General features: G+C 46.8%; 1 protein-coding gene across 1 annotated transcript in view; it reads left to right on the top strand.

Annotated features, from left to right (window-relative positions):
* STYX (serine/threonine/tyrosine interacting protein) overlaps nt 1–27,396 on the top strand; it is a 320,814-nt gene that overhangs the window by 179,939 nt on the left and 113,479 nt on the right. Inside the window, exons 7-8 of the mRNA XM_086937427.1 lie at nt 10,593–10,632; nt 10,714–10,764. Of these exons, the coding sequence (XP_086793553.1) occupies nt 10,593–10,632; nt 10,714–10,764 (91 nt within the window). The remainder of the gene's footprint in view (nt 1–10,592; nt 10,633–10,713; nt 10,765–27,396) is intronic.

Genomic DNA, 27,396 nt, shown 5'->3' with positions numbered 1-27,396 from the left:
GACATATTCTTCTATCCATCACGCCTTCTCCCTACTTGTGTGCACCACTGTTAAAGCACATAGGAGTAATCAGGGCAGACATCAAAGAATAAACGCTTCGAGCAAGCCTAGTAAGGGGAATAGTAACATACACACCAGTCCTAGAAGATATCCATAACTGAAATATTGGAACTGTCTGCATCCTGTGGAGTCATCTTAACAGTTTCATGTTACCCTCCTCTGTAACTCAGTGAATTAATTTTATGCTTCTCATTCAGTGAGTTTTTTGTGGGTACTCATCCTGGATCCCTGTAGGAGTTCTTCTGTCTGGTATATTTGTTTGGGCTGTAGTCGCTTCTTAAGAAGCCACTTTTTGGATATTACAGTGCTGGATCTTTTTGTCTTACCTCTGTACCTTTAGGAAGATATCTGTGCAGTGTAGTACCTTGTTAGCCCTTTTTTTCCAGAAAATAGACTTGCACCAATCTTAATTCATAAGGCCTCAGACATTAGTAGTAATATCATAGAAAGCTTTATAGATAATGAAATGCCTCAAAATAAAGACAGTGAGTGCCTTCCGGTGCCCAGAACACCAAAGTAAGCCAGAGACATCCCACTCTCTGCATGAAATATCCCTCAATTGTTAGTTTTATGTTGTCTCGAAACATCAGCTAACCAATTTCTGAAGATAGACATTGCACTGTGAAGTACATGATGTTCATTATGCATAACTAAGCTAATTTAATTAAAGACAGAAAATTGTAATTATCATAAAAAATAGTACTTTTGTCTTGAAATGTTGCATTAAATGTTTCGCAAACAAATGATTTATGGAATGCTGAATAAATCATACATTCACACCCAGTCAATAGATCTGGGTTAAATCCAACGTTCTTTTGCTCACCATGCCACCCCAGTTTAGACCCAGCCATATGCAAATCTGTCTTGACCCTATGCCTCATGGGAACAGCCCAGACCAAACTGCCAAGCCATGTCCTCCATGGACAGAAAACCAGCATCCTGGGACCGGTTTCTGGGTATTACCCTTCATTCGCCAGGCTAGCTTTAATCCAGTGGCACAGTGAGCAAGGGACCCACGTCTGGGCATCCCGGTTCTACTTAGGGTGAAAAGTGCTATACAAACATGTTTAGCAAAACCGGTTTGTTCCCCAAACATATGTGTAAGTTTCACCAAGAACTCAAGTGTTAATGTTTCCTGAAGACAGTCTGCCTTTCATTTCCACTTACAGCCATCAGTTACTAGTTATGCTAATCATATGGCAGGGATTTTCACCTTCTCTCTGCCAGTGTCGGAATTATTCCAAGAATGGTTACAAGAAGTTAAAGGTTAGTATCATTGTGTCAGGACCACCTTTATGGAAGTGATAGCCACCATTTTGTTAGGAACGCCCACTGTATTTCATGGATTCACACTATGTTGTCAGGAGTACTCAGAATGTTGCCATGAATACTCACATTATGTAAAAGATAGGATGCAGTGATGCCTGGGATGACCATGTTGAATCTAAACGTTCAATATATGAAAAGGATAAGTGTGAGAAGCTGGGTTTCTCTTGCATCAACCCCTCCCACCCCCCCACTTTTTGCCAGACTACTGATGCACTTTGACGTTTTGTGCCCTAGGTCTCTGCCAATCAGGTTCTCCGGGCCTGTGTTCTTTCCCCAATAGACCCAATTGCCACTCTCTGGCCACGGGTCAGCCCCTGGTAAATTGTACCACAGGAAAGGCCTCTAAGGGCTGTAGCACTTATAGAGCCACCTTTGAAGGTCTGTACCTTTACACTCACACACTGCCTTTGCAGGATACTTGTTTTGGTGCAGACCAAAGTGAAGAGTCGACATGGCACATATCCCTGTGTGCCATGCTACAACCCACTGCCCTGGCATGGATCAGTCACCCCTCTAGCTGCATGCACTATACCAGGGGTGAGGGTACAGGTGCATGAGCCCTGTACCCCTAGAGTGTCTACGTCAGTTCTTAGACATTGTAAGTGCAGTGCTGCCATTAAGAGCATATGGTGCTGGGAGTTTGTCATTACAAACTCCACAGTACAATAATGACTGCACTGAAAACTGAGAAGTTTGGTATCAAACGTCTCAGCTCATTAAACCCACACTGATGTCAGTGTGGGATTTAATGAAAAATGCACACAGAGGGCATCTTAGAGATTCCCCTGAAAAACAACCAGCCTCTGGTGGGTTCCCTTACTGGTACACACCAGCCTGCCACCACAGGACATGTTTCTGGACCCCTGGGGTGGGAGCCTTCGCTCCCCGAGCCCAGAAACAAAGACGTTCCTGGGAGGAGGTGGTCACACCTCCCCAGGCCAGGAAGAGCCATCTGTGGCAGGGGAGCTTCAAAGGCCTTGCAGCCTTTGTAATGCGACCCTGGGCCTCTCCTGCTATCACGTGTAGGCCCTCTTCCTGTTTCCCCTTCTTTTCGGCTGGAAGACAGGCAGGATCATTTAGCCAGCCCAGAAGGTGTGGCCACCTCTGCCAACCCCACCCCTCAGGTGCGAGAGGTGAGGTGAAGCCAACTCTTCAGTGCCTTCCATCTTTAAGATGGCAGGCACTCCCCAACCAGGATTAGGAATGTGCTTACTCTCCCACGTGTTGTGAGCACACCAAGGATGTAGTCACCCTAAGGTCAGTTGCCCATTGGCTGCTGACCCAGAGACGCCTAAAACGCCCCCTACATACAGTATTTAGGGGGCAGCCCTGAACCAAGAAGGCAGACAAACTACAAGAAGAAAAGAAGGACTGAACAGCCATGCGGAAGTTAACAAGAGAAAGACACCCACTGACTTGGCCCCAGCCCTACTCTCCTGTCCCCACCTCAAACCTGCTCCAACAAAATCCTGGTGTGTCCTGCAGCCAGCAACCTTGAGAAACCCGGAGGACCTGCCTGCCTTCAATCCCAAAGACTTTGTCTCCTGTGAACACCGGATTTGTTCACCCACAGACTCAAGCTCCTCAAGGTTCCGTGAGCCTGCACCACTCTGGACCCGACGCCCTCGGCCCGAGTTGGAGTGGCCCAACTCCACAAGGAGGTCTCCCTGACGATCCAGACCCGAGAAACAGTGATCCCTGACCTGCCTCAAGCCTCCAACTGGTGCCTGCAGCCTCAAACTGAAAGGTCTCTCCAAATGCGACCAGGAGTTGTTAAGAAGATCCAACCTTAAAAGGCACCCCTGCAGCTGACGCCACACAGCCTTGGGTGGCCCACCCTACGGTGCCTAACCAACCCCCGGCATTACAACTTACCTCTCCAAGTGGTGGTCGCACCCAGAAGACCTTTGTCCTAGAGCCTGCAGTGTGTTTACAAACAGGAGTAATCCCATTAAAAGCTACAGGGCGCCCGAGGCCAAAACCGCACTCTGCACCCGGCCACCCCAGTGCTGCTGAGGGAGCACCCTTTGTGCTGGTTGAACCCCCATTTTCCCTGAGCTTACATCCAGGAGCCTTGCTCCCCAACCCATTGGCCTGCTCGAAAGCAGCCACCAACTTGAGGCCCCCTATCCCTCTATGGATAACATTGGGCCTCAGCACCCAGCCGCCCTAGTGCCGCTGAGGTTGTGACAAAATTGCATCTTTGACCCTGGGGGACCCCTGAGTCTAATCCCAGAATACCAATTCCCACAACAAAGTACTTACCTGTTAACCAATAACATTATTTTTCTCCATAGGATAACATTGACTGTTTTTGTGTGAAGTTTCTAAGTGTGGAGTTGGAAAATCTAAGAAATCCTTTTAAAATTGTGCTAAATAACAAACATGCTTTTACTCACCTATTTACATGAAATGTCCCAGTACAGTACCCAGGTATACTGCACTGTTTAAGAAGAGTAATTTGTAAAGTAATCTACTGGTCATTTTACTGAAAAGCTTTCAAAGTATATGTACTGTATTTCCAAATCATTGCATTTTAGTAACAGTACTGTAATCTGAGCAAAGTGCATATACAATTGCTATCCAAACTATGTTACTACTGCATTACTACTGTAAAGTATTTATTGCTTACCTGTGCCAGGTTTGCTTGGTTCTAGAAAATAATATAACTAAAAGAATATTTTTATACAAAAACAATTGGTCTGAAGGTGTATTTGAGTGTCTGAAGTCATTTGCTGACTGTGTACAACAAATGCTTAACACTGTCCTCTGATATAGCCTTAATGCTCGACACACACTACCACAAATAGCTATCTACTTTACCTCTGCCTACCTTTTGGGTTCCACTGGACTCTGTGCACACTTTACCTCACTTTGGTATAGTATATACCAAGCCAGCTTCCTACAATAGGTCTCTCTTATGCCAAGAATTGCTAGAATATCTCTATGAACACCACCAATATGCCAGTGATGAGACCCTACTTTGTATAGTGCAGCTATAGTGTCACTGAATACCCATAATGCGCAATGGATGGTCTTCTAGTCTCTTCTAGTCTGCGGGAAGATATCTATAATTTTGCCTTGACTGTCCAGAATATGTCCTATGTATGCAGTTAGGCAAGTGTGAGCCCCTCAACCCCTACCTGTTTCGCATGCATACACTCATGCTTATTCATACACACGCGCTCTTCATATACTTCCTTCCTTCCTTACGTTTAGCAGCACTGCAGGCAGTTCTGGCTTGGCTCTGCTGAGACCTGTGGAAGCAGCAGGGAAAACACACCAAGAAGACTCAGCTTTTGCTTGTTCAGCTCGGGTCTATGAGTGTGGACTGCTTCCAGTTTCTGAACCTGTCCAGTCTGAAGCTGATGGGCATTGAGACATACCCTCTTTCACCTTTCCATCTCTCCCCTCTTCTATCCCTAATTACAATAAAACATAGATTCAATGATGGCTAGCATCACTGATCCAGAACTAGGTAACCTGTTGCTGTGCTTGAGGCATGCATAGGATGGCAGGCCCATGTTAGAGAATTGTTAGTGCAAGCAACCCTTACAAATGACCATGTTCAGACCACGCACTGTACACGTAAAGGAAAGACCTAATTGTATAATCTCTTTACATGAAACAGTACGATTGGTGCTGCAGTGCAGTGGGTGGAGTAATTCCCTGTCATCCACAATTAACGATCCCCTTGTTCTTTGGTGTTCTACATAGGAGCTACATTTTGTTACAGAATTTTGCACCTTCTGGTCCTGTAACAGCATACCAGATGTCGACAAAATAGTTTCCCCAAAACCAGGGCTGTATAAAGAACGGTTTGTTGTCTTGCAAACTAACAAGGACCAGATTGAACTTGAAATTAGAGTAAGGAAATAAGATCATTTCACTAAATATGACCTGTTACTTGTATGGAAGTACTGGCTTAAAAGGAACCAGAAGTTCCATCCCAGAACAGTGGTGTGCCGTAAAGCACTACATAATATTGTAGCCAGTTCGATGTCTATATAGTCCCTGAAGTTTGTTGGCTTTTAGGCAGCTTTTTAGCAGCTGCACGTAATACTCCAAAGACACTATTCGTTACTCCATTGATGACCGTTGCTGTGTACAGAGTTGCTTGTAGAGGGCTTGCCTTCTACTAGTAAATAAAACAAGGTAATTGATTTACTCCTTGAAGGGAAGAGCTTGCCCTCTACTCTATGCAGATTAAGCAACGCTGTGCATGTTGGTTACAGTCATACAACACAACTAGACATCTCAGAGAGCGAACCCTCTTGAGGGTTGAAAAATACATTAGATGTGCTTCATCATTGAAGAGAAACAGGGGTAGGACTGGCGGTGGCCACTGTCACATCGCATGATATGAGCTCCCCCAGTCTAGCAGATGAGCCCGGTTGACAGTTGGGGGCAACACTTTTCTGTCTGCCTAGGACAGAGCAGACTTGGGCCTGATGGGTCACTGCCAGAAAAATTACTGAACTGAGAAAGGGGGCCAAGTGAGGATTGGAACGCAAGGTGGCCCTCTCTAAATAGATGAAGCAGGCATGAGTCCAGATGGAAGTGGAAGACTGCAGATACCCAATCACAGACTATGCAAAACAGTGCACCTTGTGCAATTGTACTGTGACTTAGCTGTTCCATATCTAGTAGTGTAATATAGGTGATAGCCAGCAAGCCAGGTGAAACAGTTCATAAAAATTGCTTTACATGCTATAGACTGGTGGCAACCTTGAGTGAATAGCAGAAACTCTAGGATTGACAGCCTACCCTTTGCTGTGGTGTCAAAAAATAAGGAACAATTAATGGTCAACATGTTGAATAATGTCAAACATTCACCCCAGTACAGAGAGCTGGGCCTAAAATCCATTGTTTCTTTTGCTCCCCATGCCATTCCAATTTAAACCCAGCCATATATGCAAATCAGTCTTGACACCACTCCCCATGGAAACAGTCTAGCCCGAATTGCCAGGCCATTTCCTCCCTGGACTGGTTACAAGCATCCTGAGACCAGTGTCGGGGTGCACCCCTCATCAGCCAGGCCAGCTTGACTCCAGTGCATGATAGGTTTAATCCAGATCTCTTGACTGGGGGTGAATGGTTTATCTACTCAGCATTCCGTCCATCATTTGTTGCTGTAGCAATTTTTGCCCTAAGTGGGTTGGGTATGCCCAGACGTGGGTCTCTTGCTTGCTGTGCCACTTGATTCAAGCTACCCTAGCTGATGAGAGGTGAAACTCCTAAACATGGTCCTATGATGCTTTTTTCTGGTCCAGTGAGGACCATGCTTGACAGTTCGAGCTGGACTGTTCCCATGAGGAGCTGGGTCAAGACTGATTTGCATATGGCTAGGTCCAAACTGGGGAGGCGTTGTGAGGAAAAGAATGATGGCTTTAGCCCAGATCTCTTGACTGGGGGTGAATGTTTGATTTACTCAGGATTCTATCCATCATTTGTTGCTGTACCAGTGTCTTTGATCAGCCAAAGCCTGAATGTGCATCGACTATCTGGATTTCTCCTACAATTGCAACAAGCAGATAAAAGTTATGGAACAGAGGAGTTACCCTCTCAGTGCCAATCAAACTATTCTTTTGTAATGGCTGCTGAACTACAGGTACCAAATTCTCACCCACAAAAGGTGGCATCCAGCTCTGAATCTAGACTTGGATGTGTCGGTGACCTCAACCCTTTCTGAATCCACACTGGAGGAGGTTAAAACAATCATCAAAGATCAGACATACACGAGACGAGTTCTCAGATCCTATGTCCCCCCCCCCCCCGAACATCAAAAGGTATCAGTTGTGAGAGAAATGAAACCATAGAAATAATTGCAGTCATTGCAACGTAAAACACATGAATGTTAAGGTTTCAAAAGCAGAACTAGAATATTGCGCTTCACAATTATTTCACCATGTATTTCAAACTCCTGGGGACCATAAGATGATATTGGATTGCACCCACTGTGTGTACTCTGCCTTTTACACCAAATAGAGCCGTAACACCAGTTATCTTGACAAGTACATTTTTTAAAGTAAGAGTTCAATCTAGTAGCTGCAGGGAAATGAGAAGATATTGATTTTAAAGGCAATAAAAAATTTCCTTTTTCAAGATTTCAGCAACCACACTGGCCGTGTGCAAAGACTAGACAGCAGCCACGGCTCAGCTTAGGAAGAATGTCTCATAAAGATGGGCTTTCCTTTCCACCCGATCTTCTTTGTTCATGGCAAAGCACACGCAATCTGGTGGTGGGGAGGGGGATGTGTGTGTGTGTGTGTGTGTGTGTGTGTCAGTGTGAGTGTCAGTGTCACAACCACTGATTCTCAGAGACAGTGTGCTCACTCATCCGGTGCTAACCTCTTTGGTGGGCGGAATCCTGCCCCAATATTCTATAACAAATTGATGTCGCACTCTAGTAGTACTGCTTCAAATGGTTTTATTCACCATATAGGCATGTTCATGGTTAGGGAAGTCTGTTTACACTTACCAATTTATACTACTTTTCCAATGTGCCCATAATGAGGCATTCTGGGATGTGTAGTTTCCTATAGTTTTTCAAACAATATTATATACATTTGTTTACGGTGTTGCATTACATCCACTTTAAGTTTAACACTTCATATGTTTAAGTGCGAATAGAATTGCCACATGTATATGTGGTATTGGACCAATGATATGAATGTATTTCATTCACTATGTATGTACATAGACTTAGTGACTCTATGCAGTGTCTTTGCTCTATTAGCGCCTTGAGACCCTCCTGGTGAGTAGTGCGCTATATAAATGCTGTGATTGATTGATTGATTGATTGATGAACCAACATGCTTTCTGAAGTCCATTTGATTACATGATCTCTATTGAATAGTCCACACAGAGAGATCAGGTTCTTGTTTTTTTGTGGAAATTGTTTACATTTGAGATTTTTGCTAGTGTGGCTAATGGATCATCGGTTGGTCCGAGTCCTCTCTGTGTTTGTTCATAAGTAGTTTCTCATCGGACAGTACAATAGAAGGGTTTTGGTCATGATGAATGGGCCCCTCTTTCGGGTGATCGTCTCGCCTTAGTGGCCTAGTCCTCCTTTATAGTCCTTTCATTCTATGCGTGTGGTCCAATTGCTTCGCATCTTGCAAGTCCATATTAGTCCATTTGGTTTAAAGCTTTGGGTTATTATAGATGTACAAACAGATCCTCGTCCGCGTTTAAACCCCTCGGTTGTTTCGTTCTCAGTTTGATGATGAGTTTCGATTCAAGATGTCTTAATTTCAAAGTTCTGTCTCCTCCCCTCCCGTGAGTCGGGACATGTGTGATTCCACTGTATTGTATGTTCTTCCAGGTATAATTGTCATGCGTCTCAAAATGTTTGGTAATCGCATATTTGGTATCACCATTTTTGATTGCCATAATGTGCTCCAATATCCTCTTTCTCAGCGGACAGATGGCATACCCGATATATTGTTTGCCACAGTCGCAGGTTATCATGTAGACCACTGGAGATTAAATGCTGTGCAAACTACTGGAACCACAAGGCTGCAGGAGCAGTCACGCCCACTGGGGCTGGTTTGAGGTGAATAAAAGAGTTGCATATTGGAGGCCTGCTTTTTGAGTGAAGCGCCAATGATTAAGGCTCAAAGCCCGAAACGCGTCTGGTGGGGATGCACGAGGACTGGTTTCATGTGACACTGACTGCTGCCTTCATTAAAATAAGTGAGAGATCTACCTACGTGTGTGGTTCTTCCTTCGGGCAGACTCTTTGATGGATTTGAGCGGCTGGCCCAGCCGCGTAAGAGCCCCGCTGCATGTTTGCGGACCCGTGGTGAGGTCAACCGGCTTCGCCAAGTAGCGGTAGTTAGCTCCTAATGGATGGCGGAATCAACCAGCGCTGTTTACGTGGACTGAGTACCATCCCACTGGAGTTTTTAAAGACACTTTAATTGCGAACTGCAAGGCAACACTCACTGGAGATTAAATGTTGTGCAAACTACTGGAACCACAAGGCTGCAGGAGCAGTCACGCCCACTGGGGCTGGTTTGAGGTGAATAAAAGAGTTGCACATTGGAGCCCTGCTTTTCCAGTGAAGCGCCATGATTAACGGTCAAAGCATGAAACGCGTCTGGAGGGGAAGCACGAGGACTGGTTTCACCTGACACTGACTGCTGCCTTCATTAAAATAAGTCAGAGATCTACCTACCTGTGTGGTTTTTCCTTGGGGCAAACTCTTTGATGGATGTGTATATATATATATATATATATATCTGTGTGTGTATATATCTTAACACAAAAAAGTTTTAGGTGGACTTATATGTGAGGAAAGTAGTAACATTTTAGTTTGCATTAAGAATAAGCTTCGAAATTCCCTGAAAAAGCACATAGTTTAAAAACCAAAAAGCACAAAAACTCACAAATTGTATGTAACTGACATAAGTATAACTTTAAAAACCAAAAAACACAAAAACTCACAAATTGTATGTAACTGACATAAGTATAACTTGAACCGCTTAGATTTCAATGTCATAATTGATGTAATATGTGAGGTCATATACAGTATATCACATTGGTGTAAGTTATACTCCACTCTGGGATCCACAGAGAAGGTCAAAGGGATCTGGATACCCCCTACCCTGCCCTGAATGTGTGTTTTAAAAAAAAAAAAACACACATTTTTAAACATAATTTTCAGGACACGGGACAGAGTCTCATGTCTTGTAATTGCGGCTGTAACATTTTCTTACATGTTGCTGTCAGTCAATCCGATCGCTCCCGCAGCACCACTCAAGCGAGCCGGGCGATAGGGTGGGAATAGCACTTACGACCAATCCGGACGCAGGAGTCCCGCAGGATCCACTGTTGACATATCTATGCATTTTTAACCTTAATTTCCCAAGAAAGACTGAACGGATTTATACCACCTCACAAAAAACACACTGTATGCATCAGGATCTATCTCTACTGTGCAATATTTGTAAGTTAATAAAATAAGTGGAGGCTAATATGTTAAATGCTACCTGTACACCGAGAGCATGATAATAGTATGATCTGAAGAACATGAGGTACTTGTATGCAAATGGGATTCTTTTATTGGAGACTGAAGCTCTATAGAATGTTAAAATATTTTGTGGTAAAAATGTATTGAAATACACCAGTTATCTATTATCTGTTTACTTTCAGTGCAAATATTAATCCAAACATTTTCCACTTTTCTTTATCCACAGGAAAGGTTCTTGTCCATGGGAATGCAGGGATTTCTAGAAGGTAAGTGGACATGATTGGTTTAGTTTTGCTTTGATGTGTTTTAGTTCATACCATAACTTAAATTATTTTTTTCATTTTCAGTGCCGCCTTAGTCATAGCATACATTATGGAAACATTTGGTGTCAAGTACAGGTAATATGAAAGTTGTATGAATATCTTTGCTTGGTTAAATTGATTTGCTTTCTTGTAATCTCTTTTTAAGTATATCTGAATAGACGTTTTAATTTGCCACTTTACATGTTGTGCTTTAATATTTATGATCAAAGTAGCTTTCTTTTAGGATGGGATATTGTCAATCTAAAGGCCATAAAGTTACATAGGTAATGAGAGCCTTTATTTAGATTTTTCTCCAATAGGTATGTTAATGACCTCCGCCAGTATCCCTTGCACATTTCAGGATAGACTATGTGGAGGTTTGTGCATAAGCAAGGTCGTCTTACAAGAGTGAGTGTTCAAAATAAATTGCTGCCTGTTGTGCTGTGTCATACTCAACGCATGAATCGTGAGAGATCTGTGCGCAAATGAAACTTGCATAGGTTTACCTTTAACGTTCTTGCTAACAGCAGTGAACTAATTGAAAAGTTGTGGAAGGAAGTATACAGCTTAAGTATTCTATGGATCAGAAAGATTGACGCAAAAGGAGAGTGATGTATTTGCCTGACTGAGATATTGTCACTTGTTCTGGAGATGTAGGACTCTCTTCATAGCTAGGGTTTGATCCCAGTGGATGGGTAGTTGGCAAAGGTTTTTTTGGCCCTCTTGCGCGCCTTCATCTACATCAGGGTTTGCGAGTATCATTGGCCATTCAAGAGTTGAAAAGGAAAGTGATAGGCTAGCCCTAGATCACTGGAGTCTACTAGTTTGTCGTCCACAGCCTTGCACCACCACTTTTTGTGTGGTGCATGGATATTTAACATCAATACCTAGATGTTGATGAAAAACAGATGGTGTCTGAACCGAGCAGTCACAGCACTGTACTGTAGTGGATTTGCAAACCGTAGGACTGGTAGGAGTGTGTCCTAGGTTAGGCTTCCAAGGTAGAAGAGTTGCCATTTGGGTCATGAGTTAGTTTCCCTTTCTTACTAAACTTCTAGGTTTGAAGGCTATGGACGTCCCTCTCTCATTCTTCGTAGCTGTAAGTTATGGATGTTTGCTTAGTAGTGTTTGTAGGTTCTCTTGAAGGTGCTTAGTCGATGTTGCATTGAATACTTAGTTACTCTAGTGTAGAATTATGCACCAGCTGTCTAGGGCTTGTTATAAGTTTGACCTTTGTCCAGAAAGAAGATAACCCTATCAACCACATAGATCTATATGAGCTTTGTTTTTGCCCCTATTATATACGAGTTGGAGTGCATGCAGGCGTAAGTGTTAATCTGCCTATCTGCTGTAAGGCCAATGGCGAACTACATTGACTTCTATTCTGAGTGATTCACCACATAGGAATTCCATGCAAGGAAATATTCGATCACACATAAGATAAATAAACCACACCTAGAGGTCTCTGCAGTGAACCTTCGAGTTTGAGTCAATTTGTTAATTCCCTGTAACTGATTGGAGTGACTCAGTTTATCCAGTATTATGGGTGTCTTTCATAGATTCACATGCCTGAATCATTCCCCGTCGTCGAGACGGGAGTCTCCGGGGCATAAAAAAAATAATGTCCTATAGACATATATAGAGAGAAGTAGGCCTAAGGGCTTCACCTTAGTAGCCTATCTATGCCCTTTTGTAAAAAGGACCAAACTCTAGAAGAGAGCCAGTCAGCTAACACCTCCCTCTAGAACCTTCCTGTCAGGAGCCTCAGTCTCTCAGATTTTCTACCGCACGTTGTGCTAAGGGAGTCTCCACCTGAGTTCTCCTCAGGTTTCCTTATTCTAGCCTATTTCTTCACAGATTTATATTTCTTTACTTCAAGACTGATTATGGCTGATCCTCAGAAGAAGGGTCTCTTAAGAGCATGTACTTCTTTTGGAAAAAAGAGGTTACATGTTGAAGACCAGCACAAGACATGCTTATATTGCCTGTATCCGGACCATTCACCAAAGGACTGCAAAATTTGTAGAACGTTTTCTACAAAAACGCTAAAAGACAGAGAAGGACGTCTTTTACTCTGGCTTAACAGTATCAAGACCAGAGACAATCTGGAATCTTCAGAAGAAGATGAGTTTTCTTCGGTCTCCTCAAAGTTGTCTTTAAAAAGGCTTGTGGCCGCCATAAGTGTGGCAGGGTATGCTCAGACGTGAGTCCCTTGCTCACTTTGCCACTAGATTCAAGCAAGCCAGGCTGAAGACGGCTGGATTGCCAGAAACCGGTCCTCGGAAGCTTCTTTCCGGTCCAGGGAAGGCATGGCTTGGCAGTTCGGGCTGGACTGTTCCCATGAGGCACAGGGTCAGACTGATTTGCATATAGCCATGTCTGAACTGGGGTGGCAGAGTGGGCTAAAGAACGGTGATGGATTAAACCCAGATCTTTTGACTGGGTGTGAGTGTTTGATTGGTTCAGATGGCAGGGTATGCTCCGATGTTAGTCCCTTGCTCACTTTGCCACTGGATTCAAGAAAGCCGGGCTGAAGACGGCTGGAATGCCAGAAACCGGTTCCCAGAAGCTTGTTTCCGGTCCAGGGAAGGCATGGCTTGGCAGTTCGGGCTGGACTGTTCCCATGAGGCACAGGGTCAGACTGATTTGCAAATAGCCATGTCTGAACTGGGGTGGCAGAGTGGGCTAAAGAATGGATTAAACCCAGATCTTTTGACTGGGTGTGAGTGTTTAATTGGTTCAGATGCTCCGTCCATTACCACCCCCTTTTGTACCGAAATTACCCAAGAGCATAATGTTCAGGCACAGGCACAGACTCCCCAGACGCCCATGGTATGTCTACCAGCATCTATAGTGTCTGATTTGAGGTTCTTGATACAAGACTATAAACAACGGTTCCCGGAGTCCTCCGCTCCTCCTCCAACGGCTAGAAATGCTCCTCCAGCAGCGGGGACGGCTCTCTCTCCACGGCCCAGACCACCGCCATTGGTGCTCCGTCAGGAAAGGGAACAGATACAAGATCCTCCATCATCTGACGATGAGGGAGAACAACAGGAAGAGGGTGAACTCCAAGATGTCTAAATCTCTTCAAGCGCTTGGGTCTTACACTCAATCGAGAAAAATCCACCTTAAATCCCTCTCGAGTCATTACCTTCCTCGGAGCAACACTTGATACAAAAGTTAAGAAGGCATTCCCATCTCAGGAGAGAAAACGCAAGCTCGTCTCTCTGGCCGCATCAGTGGCTTCGAAACTTTACCAGTCCGTACCTTCAAATCCCTCTTGGGAATGATGTCCTCGTGCATCCTGCTCATACCGCTCATCCTGCTCATACCGCACTGTCGCCTCCGGATGCGTCCGCTCCAAGAGGCTTTGTCCAAATAGTGGACGCAATGCACGGGATCGTTCGAAGACCGCATAACGATCACAATGCAAGTCACCAAGGCATTGCAGTGGTGGAGGTCGCTCAAGACCCTATCGCAGGGGTTGCCGTTCCTGCTTTCAGCAGCTCCTCATATCATTACGACGGACGCCTCCCTGGAGGGTTGGGGAGCATCCTACAGGAATTACGGATCAGTGGCAGATGGTCAGAACCGGAGACGCAGCTCCATTTCAACCTGCTGGAGCTGAGGGCAGTCTTCTAGCCTTGCAGTCCTTCTTGCCAAGGATCAAGAACTCCCTAGTGCTCGTCAGGACCGACAACACTACGACGATGCACTACCTGAACAAACAGGGAGGGACGCGTTCGCTAACACTCTCTCGTGAATCGCAAAAGATCTGGAATTGGCTCATTCTCCACAACGTATTGTTGAGGGTGGAGTACGTCCCAGGCAAGGACAATGTCATCGCAGACGCACTAAGCAGACAAAGGTCTTTGTCGGACGAATGGGAGCTGGACATGACGACCACCGTTCAAATCTTCTCAAGGTGGGAACGCTGCAAATCGACCTATTTGCGACCAGGGAGAACACCAAATGCCAAAACTTGGCATCCCCAATCAAGGTCTCTCGGAAATTCATTTTCCATTGCATGGCACAATGTCCTGAGTACTGAGAATTCAGCAACTTAAACATCCCGCAGGATTGTAAAGATATCCTAGCCAAGGCAAGAGCGGAAAGCACTAACCAGACTTATTCCCTGAAGTGGAAAAGCTTTTGCATCTGGTGTGCGGACAAAGGTCTACGTCCCTTTGCCACCTCTCCAGAACAAATAGTTCCCTACCTGCTACATCTGGCACAGTCGGGCCTGGCCCACTCTTTCATAAGGGTACATTTGGCGCGATATCAAGGTTTAAAAGAACATCGAATGGGGCCTCTCTCTGGTCTAGTAGACTAATAAAACAGTTCCTTAAAGGTCTCTATAGATCTTTTCCTCGGCCACGGATGATCCCTCCAACATGGCATCTAAATGTGGTTCTTAACCATACTAATGAATAACCCTTTTCAACCCATTCACAGGGCAGACATTAAATACATCTCGTGGAAGACGGCTCTCCTCCTGGCGCTTACATCAGCAAGGAGGGTCAGTGAACTGCAGGCTCTTTCCTTCCAAGACCCCTTCCTGCAGTTTAGGGATGACAGAGTGATTTTTAAGGATCAGTCCTAGGTTTATTCCTAAAGTCCCGTCGGACTTCCACTTAAATGAACATGTGATTCTCAGATCAATCTTTCCAAATCCCAGCACTGCAGCTGAGAGATCGCTGCACTCATTGGACCTTAAGAGATGTCTAAAATTTTATATTGATAAAACCAAACATTTCAGAAAATCTAATCAGCTCTTCATAGCCTTCAGTAGACCTAGGAAGGGTCTACCGCTTACCAAACAATGCATCTCCAGATGGATCTCTTCGGCGATTGCCTTTTGTCACGACAGAGCTGGACAGCACTCCAAAATCAGGGCTCACTCTACAAGAGCCATGTCGACTTCTATGGCACTATTTGCAGGAGTGCCAGTTATTGACATCTGCAGGGCAGCAACCTTTGCAAGGACTGCTGACACAATACGAGCCGTCCCGTTCCCTTAGATCTTCCGGCTCGGGCGCCTGGCCATTCCAAAGGTGTCTAAAGCACGGATGGGCGGCAGATCCTTCAGGTATCTAGCTGCGTCCAGCTGGAACAAACTACCTGCGGCGCTGCGCTTAGAACCATCTGAATCAATCTTCAGAGCCAAGTTAAAAACAATACTATTCATTCGCTAATAGGTTCCGCTTTCTGCAGTTCTCCTGTAAGCACTCGCTCCTTAGCGCGGGGACACGCCGTTGAGCGTCACCAAGCGCTTTACAAAACCCCCTAATAATAATAATAATAACATGGAAGTCGCCGCATACCTTCACCAGGCACTACTGCCTGGATACAGAGCTGATGAAGGATGCAGCAGTGGGACAAGCAGTGCTACACCATCTATTCCAGTAAGGTGAGCCTTCCTCCATCCCTCCATCCTTTTCTGGTATGCACATTTCTCTGTTAATGCTTCTGGTTGATGTCTATTGATGGTTCATAGTCGCATGATATGTTTTATCTAATGACTTGTATATGCTGTTCCATCAGAAATGTGCACAAGGTATTGCTTGCTACTCTGATTCAGGCATGTGAATCTAAGAAAGACACCCATAATACTGGATAAGGAATGCGTTACTTACCTGTAACTGCAGTTATCCAGTATTGGTGTCTTTCATAGATTCACATGTAACCCTCCCGCCTCCCTTGGAAGTACTCGCCTATCTCTCTATCAGTGCTACACCTACTTAGCTTGGTGCATACGAAAATCTGAGAGACTGAGGCTCCTGACAGGAAGTTTCTAGAGGGAGGTGTTAGCTGATTGGCTCTCTTCTAGAGTTTGGTCCTTTTTACAAAAGGACATAGATAGGCTACTAAGGTGAGGCCCTTAGGCCTACTTCTCTCTATATATGTCTATAAGACATTACTTTTCTATGTACCGGAGACTCCCGTCTCGACGACGGGGAATGATTCAGGCATGTGAATCTATGAAAGACACCAATACTGGATAACTGCAGTTACAGGTAAGTAACGCATTCCATATGGCTAAGCTGAAGACTGTTTATGGATCCAGATTCCTTAGAAAACTCTGCACAGCAGACACCAGCACCATCATCCAGTCATTCAGACACATTAGAACTAGAAACATGTGATCTCCTGAACCAAGAACGAGTTCATCCTCCTAGCTGACTTTGAAACATAGTTCCCATGTGTAGGTTAATCATTTAGCAGGAATTGGATGTAACGAGTGGCTATATCTACAAAAGCGCAGATCACAGTAAAAACGTCTGTAAAACTAAGCAATTCATTTGGAATATGCCATAAGTATTAAATCATTTGGTAAACAGAGGTGTATGTGTATGCAAAGCCTCAGGCATTATAACTTACACATAAGCGGAAACCAGATTTCCACAGCCTAAATATGGCAACAAGATGGTCAGTCTTAGTTCATAAAATACAAGTTCAATATGAGAGTTTTGAGCTCTTTCCTGAAATGTCTGGGATTGATGACTATATAGATTTAACAGGCATGAGGAATTTTTAATGTCACATTACATCAGCAGAGAAGGGGTAAATATCCCTACTTTGATTGACTAGCTCCTTTACATGGATTTGTGTAGAATAGCGTAACAAGACAAATACAGAAGCCGAAGCAGCCCACATAAATATCATAAAACAATAGATAAACCAGCCATGAGTTAAGACTTAGTGAGGGCCCTATAATAGACCTTAAATACTGAGAAGTGAATCGCTGATAAGAACAAACTGTAACTGTGGTGTGCCGTGAGGTCGTGTAGCAGTTTGAGCATGGGTGGTGCACAATGTGTTGAAGAGGTGGCAATAGTCTGGGCGCAGGGGTGGCACTCGTGCGACCGGCGGTCGGACCGGTTGAGCAGGCTTGATACAGTGGGGAGGGCGCGCCAGCAGTGGGTCGTCGTGAAGAGGGGGAGATTGTCTTCACGTACAAGTTCTCCAAACTGCGATGTCATGGTGTCCCATGCCTCATAGTGAAATATTTTGAGGTGAATCGTGAACCAGTGTCCACTCCAAACCATTGAGCGCGTGTCAAATATCGTCCTCCCACACCTATCTGAGGGAAGATAGAGAGATCCCTGTGTCTTTGTTTAGGCATGTAATCAGGTGGGACCTGGAGCCTGTGGTGTTCATGGTGTGTATGACTATGCAGTCATACACACCGTCCTCATAGACGGTGCACCATTAGAGACTGCACATAGACAATAGCTGGCTGTGGAGGAGGAGTTGGCCGGGAGGCATATCATAGTCTTTTGCTGCTGGTAGATAGAGTGCCAGTAGGTGATGGTCCTGGAATAGATTTCCTATTATTTCAACAGTCTGGTTGTGCCTGGGAGCAAATTCCTCTAAAGCGAAGGACCTTGGAAATCGTGGCAGGTCTTGCAGAGGGATCGTAAAAGTGTATGGGAGGACCAGGCGTTTTAGGTGGAAGATCTGGGCATCTGCAAGCTACCCAGACATGCAGCGACCACAAGCTATGCATCTTAACGGAGGGTAGCAATAGTTGGCGAAGGATATTTAATGGTAGATGCCCATCGCCTGTATAGGTTTCATATAAATTGCTGCTTGCCAATCAGTACTACACCCACTGGAATTGGGCCACTAAGTAATAAGATTCAAAGGAAGACGCTCCAAACCCTCCCTTCCCAAATGGTAGCTGGAGTTAACGAAGAGCTATTTGATGTAGTTTGTCAGCCCATATGAGCTCCCCCAGTATGAAATGTAACTCTCGGAATGACCTGGGTGGGTATACCGGTACATTGATAAAATAGTATAGTAGGTGAGGGAGGATTGTCATCTTGGAGAGACCGATTTAACTGTGATGGCAAGGGGTAGCTGTTTGGTCTGAGATTTGAGGGCCACAAGGGCCCTCTTCAGGTTGCCCTCCAAGAGGTCTTTCTGTGAGTGGTATATCTGAATTCCGAGATATTGCACGTTTCCCCTTCACAGGACAGCTGAATGTGTCGCCAACCTGGAGGTCGGAGGTGGTTCATCCCGGCTGAGGGGGAAGACCAGTGAATACGTACAGTTCACTCACAGATCTCCTGCCATCTTGAACTGTTGAAGGACTGCGTGTATCGCTGCAATGCCAGCATTAATATTGTGTAAATACAACAGCAGATAGTCGGTGTAGAGTGACACTGTGTGGGTTGTCTGGCCCAACGGGATCCCTCAGTGTTCTCTTTACATTCTAAGGTGGATGGCTAGGGGTTTCATGGTGATGGCAAACAGGACAGGAGAGAGGGCAATCCTGAACGGTGCCACAGCCAATCAGGAAAGGAGCAGAGATAAGATAGCCGACGTGCACTTACTTTTTCTTTTTTTTTTTATAGAAAAACGTAGGTTCGAGGCATGTGGGCTGCTGAATTCATATCTGTGCATAGATCGCCGCCTAGTGTTGTGTCCGGATGATCGCACATTGTTGTCCTGGAAGAGTCTTCGAAGTATCACGAGATATGTGGCTCCTGAATATCGACTGTTCATCATGGACCGAAGTCCCTTCAAGAGATGTCCCGTCTGCAACTCAAAGTATCCCCACATCGACGTCCACCCGGTGTGCAACAAGTGTCTGTCGCCGGACCATGACGAAGCCAGTTGCATGGCTTGTTCCCGCTTCAGGTCCAAGAAGACGCTTAAGCATCGACGCGCTGCGCGCCAGGAAGCCCAGCAGACTGCACCGGCGCCTGCGGACATTTTCGATGCCGGGGATGTCGAGGAAGAAGCAAACCAGGACATCGGTGACAACCTGTCGAATCCCACGTCAGACGTCGACTACAACTACGACGCGGACGCCGAAATGTTCGAGGCTGAAGAAGTTGTCGACGAGGTAGGGGACGACGACGGGGCCTTTGGGGCCATGGAGGATAGCTCGGACGAAGAGCTACCTCGCACTAACACTGGGGCCGTACCGATTCATAAGGCTCAGGTCGAGGGATCGCCACTAGGCCTTACCCAAGATCTTCCACTGCGTTCTACGGCCCCGCCTTCGGGCTCAGCCACGGATATGTTTTTGAGCCGCACCCTGGAAAATCGAAACCGAAAGTGAAACCTACGGTCTCGACACAAGCAACAGCACTGGTGCCTGCCTCGAAGCCGAAAATGCACATTACTTTGGTCGGATCCAAGGCCTCGGAGCCCTCGGCGCCGAAGAAGCAGAAGGGTGTTGTCGATACGAAGGCTCAAGTCAAGGGCGTTGAGACGAAGTCAGCCGCGCCGAAGACTAAAGTCAAGGTGGTCGAGCCGAGTAAATCGGCGCCGAAGGCGGTCGACACCAACAAGGGCCTCGGTGACCCGAAGGTTCTCGAGACTCCGCGTCAACATGACAAGGCCAAGAGCGGCGCACCCCGAGAGTCCACTCCTGGTGGGGCCTCGAAGGATTCTGTCGACTCGGCGCGCCCGTCCGCCGCTTTCACCAAGCGAGTGACGGACTCCCTACAGCGAATCAAGGAGAAGGCCTCGGCTGTCGGCCCAAGAGATCCTCCACCTTCGAAGCCGGTCGAGAAACCTCACAAGGCGTCGACGCCCATTCACTTCACGTTGCCGCCAAAAGTGGCGCCGAAGGCTTTCACCCCTAAAGTGGTCGCCAGCGTCCCCGAGAAGGTGTCCTTGGTCCCAAAGTCGTCGACGGTGGTTTCCACCTTGAAGCATCGGCAATCTTCGGTAGAAGACCAACATGAACATTTTATTGATGCCGAAACGGGCAGGCTTTCCCTTCACAAGCGGAAAATTGCCCCGGAACAACCTATGGAGTCCTACAAGATTCCTCTGAAGAGAAAGAAGGACTCTGCTTCCACTCCTGTCCTTGTGGAACCACTTTCTCCACAGCCTCATGATTTCTCGCCCACTTACTCTGATGTGGACGCTGGGGAGGGCGATAATGAGGATGAGTACAGCTATCCTGTTTATACAGACCCTGATGATACCAATGAGCCCTGGGCTGCTGGTGCTGACCCAGGTGATCCTCATTCTGGACAAGACACTCAACTTTATTCCGTGAAGACATCCCCTACAGAGGATTCAGCAGCGTTCAATGCCCTCATTGAACGGGCTGCTAAGAATCACAACGTCCAGCTCCATGCTGACCCTATTGACGTCGATTTCCTTTTTGATACTTTTTCAGTCTCAGAGAGAACTGTCAAAACTCTGCCTATGTTGAAAGGTGTCTTAAAACATGCTGGGGAGATCTTTAAAGAACCTACAAGAGCCAGGGTGATAAACCCTAGGATCGAGAAAAAGTATAAACCAGCGCCTACTGATCCTACCTACATTAAAGGACAGTTGCCTCTGGACTCTCTTGTCGTCTCGAATCCCCGGAAGAGGGCTAATTCTCAGACAACGGGTGATGCTCCTCCCCCAGACAAGGAATCTAAGGTGTTTGAGGCATCAGGGAAGACAGTGGCAGCACAAGCGGACAATATCTGGCGCATTTCCAACACGCAAGCGCTTCTAGCAAGGTATAACCGGGCACACTATGACACACTGGAGACCCTGTTGCAACACCTGCCAGATGAATACAAGGAGGCAGCTGAGATGCTTATTCAAGAGGGGAAGCTGATCTCTAATGCTTCGATTAAATGTGCGCTGAAGGCGGCTGACATCGCAGCCAGGGCTGTCAATACTAGTGTCATGCTGAGACGACATGCCTGGCTGAGAATCTCTGGATTTAAGCCAGAAATCCAGATCACCATCCTTAATCAAACAGTAAATCCAGATCCCCTGTTTGGCCCAGAAGTTGACACCACCTTAGAAAAGATTAAGAAGGACACTGAAACTGCTAAGTCCATGGATGCCTTACAGTACCAGCAGTTCAGGGGTGGGTCTTTTCGTCGCTCAAGCACTAGAGGCGTTTCCAGAGGCCAGCTCTCCCAAACCACGCAATACTACAAAGGCAACACACAGTCCACATACACCAACAAAAGTCGGGGTGGATATTGTGGAAACAGCGCCAAAGGCAGGGGTCGTGGAAACAACAACTCCAGATCCTCTGCCACCAGCAAACAGTGACGCATTGTCACTGCCCTCCGACCACACAACACCGGTCGGGGGGAGACTTCAGCAGTTCCTGCCGGTCTGGGGAACCATCACCACAGACAGGTGGGTCAGACAGATTATACAGTACGGTTATTGTCTGGAGTTAACATCCACTCCACCCAACATACCCCCAAGACACCGTCCTATGTCCGCCGAGCATTTGCACTTATTGCAGCAGGAAGTCCTAGTCATGCTGCAAAAAGGGGCAATAGAGCTCGTGCCTGTGCAGGAAAGAGGCACAGGAGTTTACTCCCTGTACTTCTTGATACCAAAAAAGGACGGGTCCCTCAGACCCATACTGGACCTCAGACTCCTCAACCAGTACATCCTATCGGAGCACTTCCATATGCTGACCCTGCAGCAAGTACTCCCGTTGCTCAGTCAGGGGGATTTTCTCGCAACTTTAGACCTAAAGGATGCGTATTTTCACATCCTGCTGCACCCGTCACATAGAAAATACCTCCGGTTCACCATTCAAAACCAACACTACCAGTTCAAGGTTTTGCCTTTCGGAGTCACCACGGCACCCAGGGTGTTTTACAAAGTGCCTGGCGACAGTGGCGGCGCACCTAAGGAGACAGAACATTCACGTCTACCCTTATCTGGACGACTGGCTCATTCAGGCGAAGTCAGCCTAGCAGTGTGCTGCTCACATGTCCCACACCATTCATCTCCTTCACGATCTGGGATTCTCACTGAATTACCCAAAGTCCCACCTCCAGCCGCCCACATACGGCAGTATCTGGGTGCGACGATAAACACTCTGGCAGCCACAGCACAGCCAAATTCAGTGAGGGTCGGCAGCATTCAATCGCTGATACGATTCAAACCCCAACACTCGCTTCCAGCGAGAGTGTTCATGCAGTTGATAGGGATGATGGCCTCCTGCATCTCCATAGTCCAGCGCGCAAGACTACATATGCGTCCGCTTCAGGAGTGCCTAGCACGTCAGTGGACTCAGGCTCACGGGCAGTTGAAAGACCTAGTGTTGGTGAGCGGTCGGGCATACAACTCTCTGCATTGGTGGAATCCACGAAACCTTTGCAAGGGACGACCGTTCCAAAAGCCTGTGCCACAGATCATCCTGACAACGGACGCTTCTCTCCAGGGATGGGGAGCTCATGTACTCCATTACACTGTGCAGGGACTATGGACGCAACAGCAACGGAAGATGCACATCAATGTTCTGGAACTGATGGCAATCTTCATGGCACTAAAGGCTTTCAAAGTACTACTGTGCAACAAGGTCGTGTTGATCCGGACGGACAACATGACGGCCATGTACTACATTCAGAAGCAGGGAGGGACATACTCTCCGCAGCTGTCTCATCTGGCTCAGAGCATGTGGAAGTGGGCCATTCAGAGGAACATATTCCTCATGGCAGAACACCTCCCGGGCAAGGACAATCAGATGGCGGACCTGCTCAGCAGGTACAGCCACCAAATGCACGAGTGGGAGATACATCCATCGGTACTCCACCCGTACTTCCAAAAGTGGGGTCATCCAGAAATAGACCTGTTCGCCACAAGGGAGAACGCAAAATGCCAAAGCTTCGCCTCCAGGTTTCCACACCCACAGTCGCAGGGCAATGCGATATGGATGAACTGGTCAGGCAAATTTGCGTACGCTTTTCCCCCAGCACCTCTGATACCGCTGGTGGCACGCAAGCTCAGGCAGCACTCGATGACTCTCATCCTGGTTGCTCCAACGTGGGCTCGCCAACCATGGTACACCACGTTTCTAGAACTGTCCGTGGTACCACATCAAAGGCTACTCCTCACACCCAGCCTTCTGACGCAGAGCCATGGCGACATTCAGCATCCAGATCCGCAACAGCTCAACCTGGCGATCTGGCTCCTGAGGTCTTAGAGTTTGGCTACCTAAACTTGCCTCCTGACTGTATGGACATCATCCGGGAGGCGAGAAAGCCCACCACAAGAGCATGCTATGTGGCAAAGTGGAAGCGGTTTGTCATTTATTGTGCAGACCACAACCGTAACCCGCTAGATGCATCTATTCAGAACATCATTTGTTATCTTTTCCATCTGTACAAATGTAACTTGGCCTATGCTTCCATTCGCATACATCTATCCGCAATGGCTGCCTATCTCCAAAATAGGCAGCACCTCTCACTTTTCAGGGTGCCTGCCATTAAGGCCTTTCTAGAAGGACTCAAGCGAGTCATTCCTCTGCGGTCTCCACCAGCTCCGGAGTGGAACCTCAATGTGGTCCTCACCAGGCTGATGGGTTCCCCCTTTGAACCACTGCATTCCTGCGAGATTCAATTCTTGACATGGAAAGTAGCTTTCCTTATAGCGATTACATCACTGCGACGAGTTAGTGAGCTCCAGGCACTAACTATCCAAGAGCCATTTATTCAAATTCATTCTAACCAGGTGGTGCTTCGCACTAACCCTAAATTCCTTCCTAAGGTAGTGTCTCAATTCCATATTAACCAAACTATTGAATTACCTGTGTTCTTCCAAAATCCTGAGTCATTGGCGGAGAGAATGCTCCACACCCTTGATGTCAAAAGGGCCCTGATGTATTACATTGATAGGACCAAGGATTTTAGGAAAACTAAACAACTCTTTGTTGCCTTTGCCCACAACACAAAGGTAACCCCATTTCCAAAGGTGGTATAGCTAGGTGGATCTTTAAATGTATTCAGATCTGCTATCAGAAAGCCAAGCGTACTCTCACCATTCCACCGAGGGCCCACTCCACCAGAAAGTTGGGGGCCTCAATGGCTTTCCTTGGAAATATTCCTTTGGAAGACATATGTAGAGCAGCCACAATGTCTACCACACACACACTTACAAAGCATTATTGTGTTGATGTGCACTCCAAACAGCAGGCAGCTGTAGGGCAGGCTGTTCTAAAAATACTTTTCCAAACTGCTGTAGCTGGCACGGGCGGCCGCCGTTAATGGGGGGACTGCTATGTATTCTATGCACAGATATGAATTCAACAGCCCACATGCCTCGAACCGAATATGCTACTTACCAGTATGCATCTGTTCTTGGCATGTAGGGCTGCTGACATTCATATCGCCCGCCCTCCTCCCCGGCGCCTGTAGCAGCTGCAGAATTCACATATACTTCTAGCATGGTCATCTTTCACTTAGTTTCACTCCATCTTGGCCACAATGGCTAAAAACAATCTGAGGTTGGAGTCGATGCCCATGCGCACTGTAGTCCAGGGGAGGAGCCACCTATCTCGTGATACTTCGAAGACTCTTCCAGGACAACAATGTGCGATCATCCGGACCCAACACTAGGCGGCGATCTATGCACAGATATGAATGTCAGCAGCCCTACATGCCAAGAACAGATGCATACTGGTAAGTAGCATATTCGTTTTAAAATGCCAAACCGCTACAACTACTGCGCTCCATTCAAGTACAGAATCAATTAGCTTCACCCTTTCAATATAGTTCCAGCCCCAACCATTACTTACATTTCTTATTGTCACCCAAAATTCCCTGTGAGGGATAACTAGCCTATCTGACCATGATACTTCCACCATTTTCCCCACACCCTCCGGAATTTCGTGGGACATCCTCTCGCCTCAGTCCCATGCCCCGAGAGGTGGCGCTGCAGTGGATGTCCAGTGGCGGCCTATGTCTCGTTTGGCGAGTAGGATTCCAAACCCAACCAGCAACCTATGCCCACGTAGTCTGCTCATGTCCTCCATAAAGCGCAGGAGAGCGATTCGGGGCTGCCAGTCAATGGGAGTCCCTATAACTGCAGAGAAAATCCCTAGGAGGGCCACTCAAAAGATTTTTATGATGGGACTGATCCAAACCGTGTGGAAAAAATTACTAAGCGAAGCTCGACACCTGTGGCCACAGTCACGCAGGTGTTTAGTAGGTCTGGTGGAGGAACTTAAACTGTGACAGACGAAGTCTGGCAGACATTGCCTGAGTGCGGGTGCCATACAAGCGTCCCTCCAGTCAGCCTTGTTCATCTCTACCATCCAACCCTTCCACCTCAGGGCATCAGGAGTCGTAGGGAAATTCACCACCAGCGAGCGATAAATCTGGGACCAAACCCCTTGCCCAGGTGACCTGTTATGAGCTTACATTCTTGGTGGCTGTATTCCAGAACTTCATGTAATGCAGCATGGTAGGTGGAGCTGTAAGTATCGTAAGAACTGGGAGATTGGCATGCTGAAGTCTGCTTTAAGGTCCCTGAAGGCCCCATGTTGTCCCCTTTCCAAACCTCTTCAAGCTTTGAAATTCCTATGCTGTTTCACCTGCGGAAGCCCTCCAGTGATGCCACCTGAGCCAATCACGTGCCTTCCCACAGTGGGGTCTCATGGGTAAGCCTGCAATAACACCCAGTCCAGCGAAGCCCAGCTTGCATATACAGAACATCACCTGGGTAACCTCTGAGAGTGTAATGGGGATAGGCGCTTTGTAAACAATGACTATTATTTTGTCAAGCCCGAACAGTGCAAGTTCTACCATGTAGGCAGGACCATCACATCCCCCATTGAGTCAGTCATTAATGGGGAGGAGCTAAGTCGCCCTGTAATATAGCCTATGTAATATATAGTATATAGTAATAGATCATGGCCAGTCCTTCATTGTATGTTGTGCGTGTACACTTCCCGGTAGCCACCCTCTGAGTACCACCTGCCCAGAAGAACCAGCACCCTATTGCCTATATAGTGACAAACCACGCCTGAGGGATAAATGCTGGGTAATTCGTCAACACAAAGTAACCTCCGCAGGATAAAAAGCGCCACTCCGCCCATAATGTTCGGAGGAAGAGCAGTACAACGCCTCATGTCTTCTCAAACTTTGTGCTCACAGGGCTCAATTTCAGGCTCTAGGTTAGGCCTGGTTCCCAGGAGATGTATGTCCCCAAATAGGGAAAGTTGATCTGCCTGATTGGGATCTGAGTGTGCCACTCCTTGTCCCATCTGCCCCCTGTAGCGCGACCAATAGGGACTTACTCTAATTAAGGCGCAGGCCTGATGCGTCTGTGAGCTGTTGAATCTGAAATAGACATGTTAGTGATAGATTCCTTACCTTAGAATATCCCCAGACGTCAGACTGGTTATTGAAAGTTTTGCTTAGCCGTGCCAGTAGGTGACTTCCTGCGGCTCCGCATCTGTCGCTGGCGTCGTATGTGCCGAGATAACGTCACAGAGACTACTTAGGCACCACCCATGCGCTCTGGCATCAGTTCTTTCTTTTTCCGCACCAGTTAGCACAGATCTGGTTAGAGCACGTACCCTAGTCATTTTTTGACTATCTTTTTGAGACTTTTGTCTTGTGTGGTTTTCTCTGGTGTTAGTAGGGATGCTTAGCTTCAAGTCTTGCAGAACCTGCCGTTGCAATATATCGGTGGCGGACCCTCGTGACCTCCATCTCTACTGCCTGGAGCACGACCCTGACTTCCGGTCCTGTTTGGACTGTAGGGCTATGGCCCGAAGGCCCTGAGGCAACGGCTCCGGAAGTTGTTTGAAGTTTGGCTCTCGTCCCCGCCCCCGCCCCGTTCAAGATCCAGAGGTCGTTCCTGTGACGGCTTGCGTAGTCTTCACCACCACTCCTCTTCCCCTTCAGATTCGGGTAAGAAACTGCACAAAAAGGTCGAAGAAGCGTTTTCGCTCTCCGACGTCCCCGGATGCGGACGAGGGGACCAGGGGCTCTGCCCCTG

The sequence above is a fragment of the Lissotriton vulgaris genome, chromosome 9 (assembly GCF_964263255.1).
Source record: "Lissotriton vulgaris chromosome 9, aLisVul1.2, whole genome shotgun sequence".
Lineage (NCBI taxonomy): Eukaryota > Metazoa > Chordata > Amphibia > Caudata > Salamandridae > Lissotriton > Lissotriton vulgaris.
The sequence above is the reverse complement of the archived record's forward strand: the minus strand, read 5'-3'. Positions and strand labels throughout refer to the sequence as shown.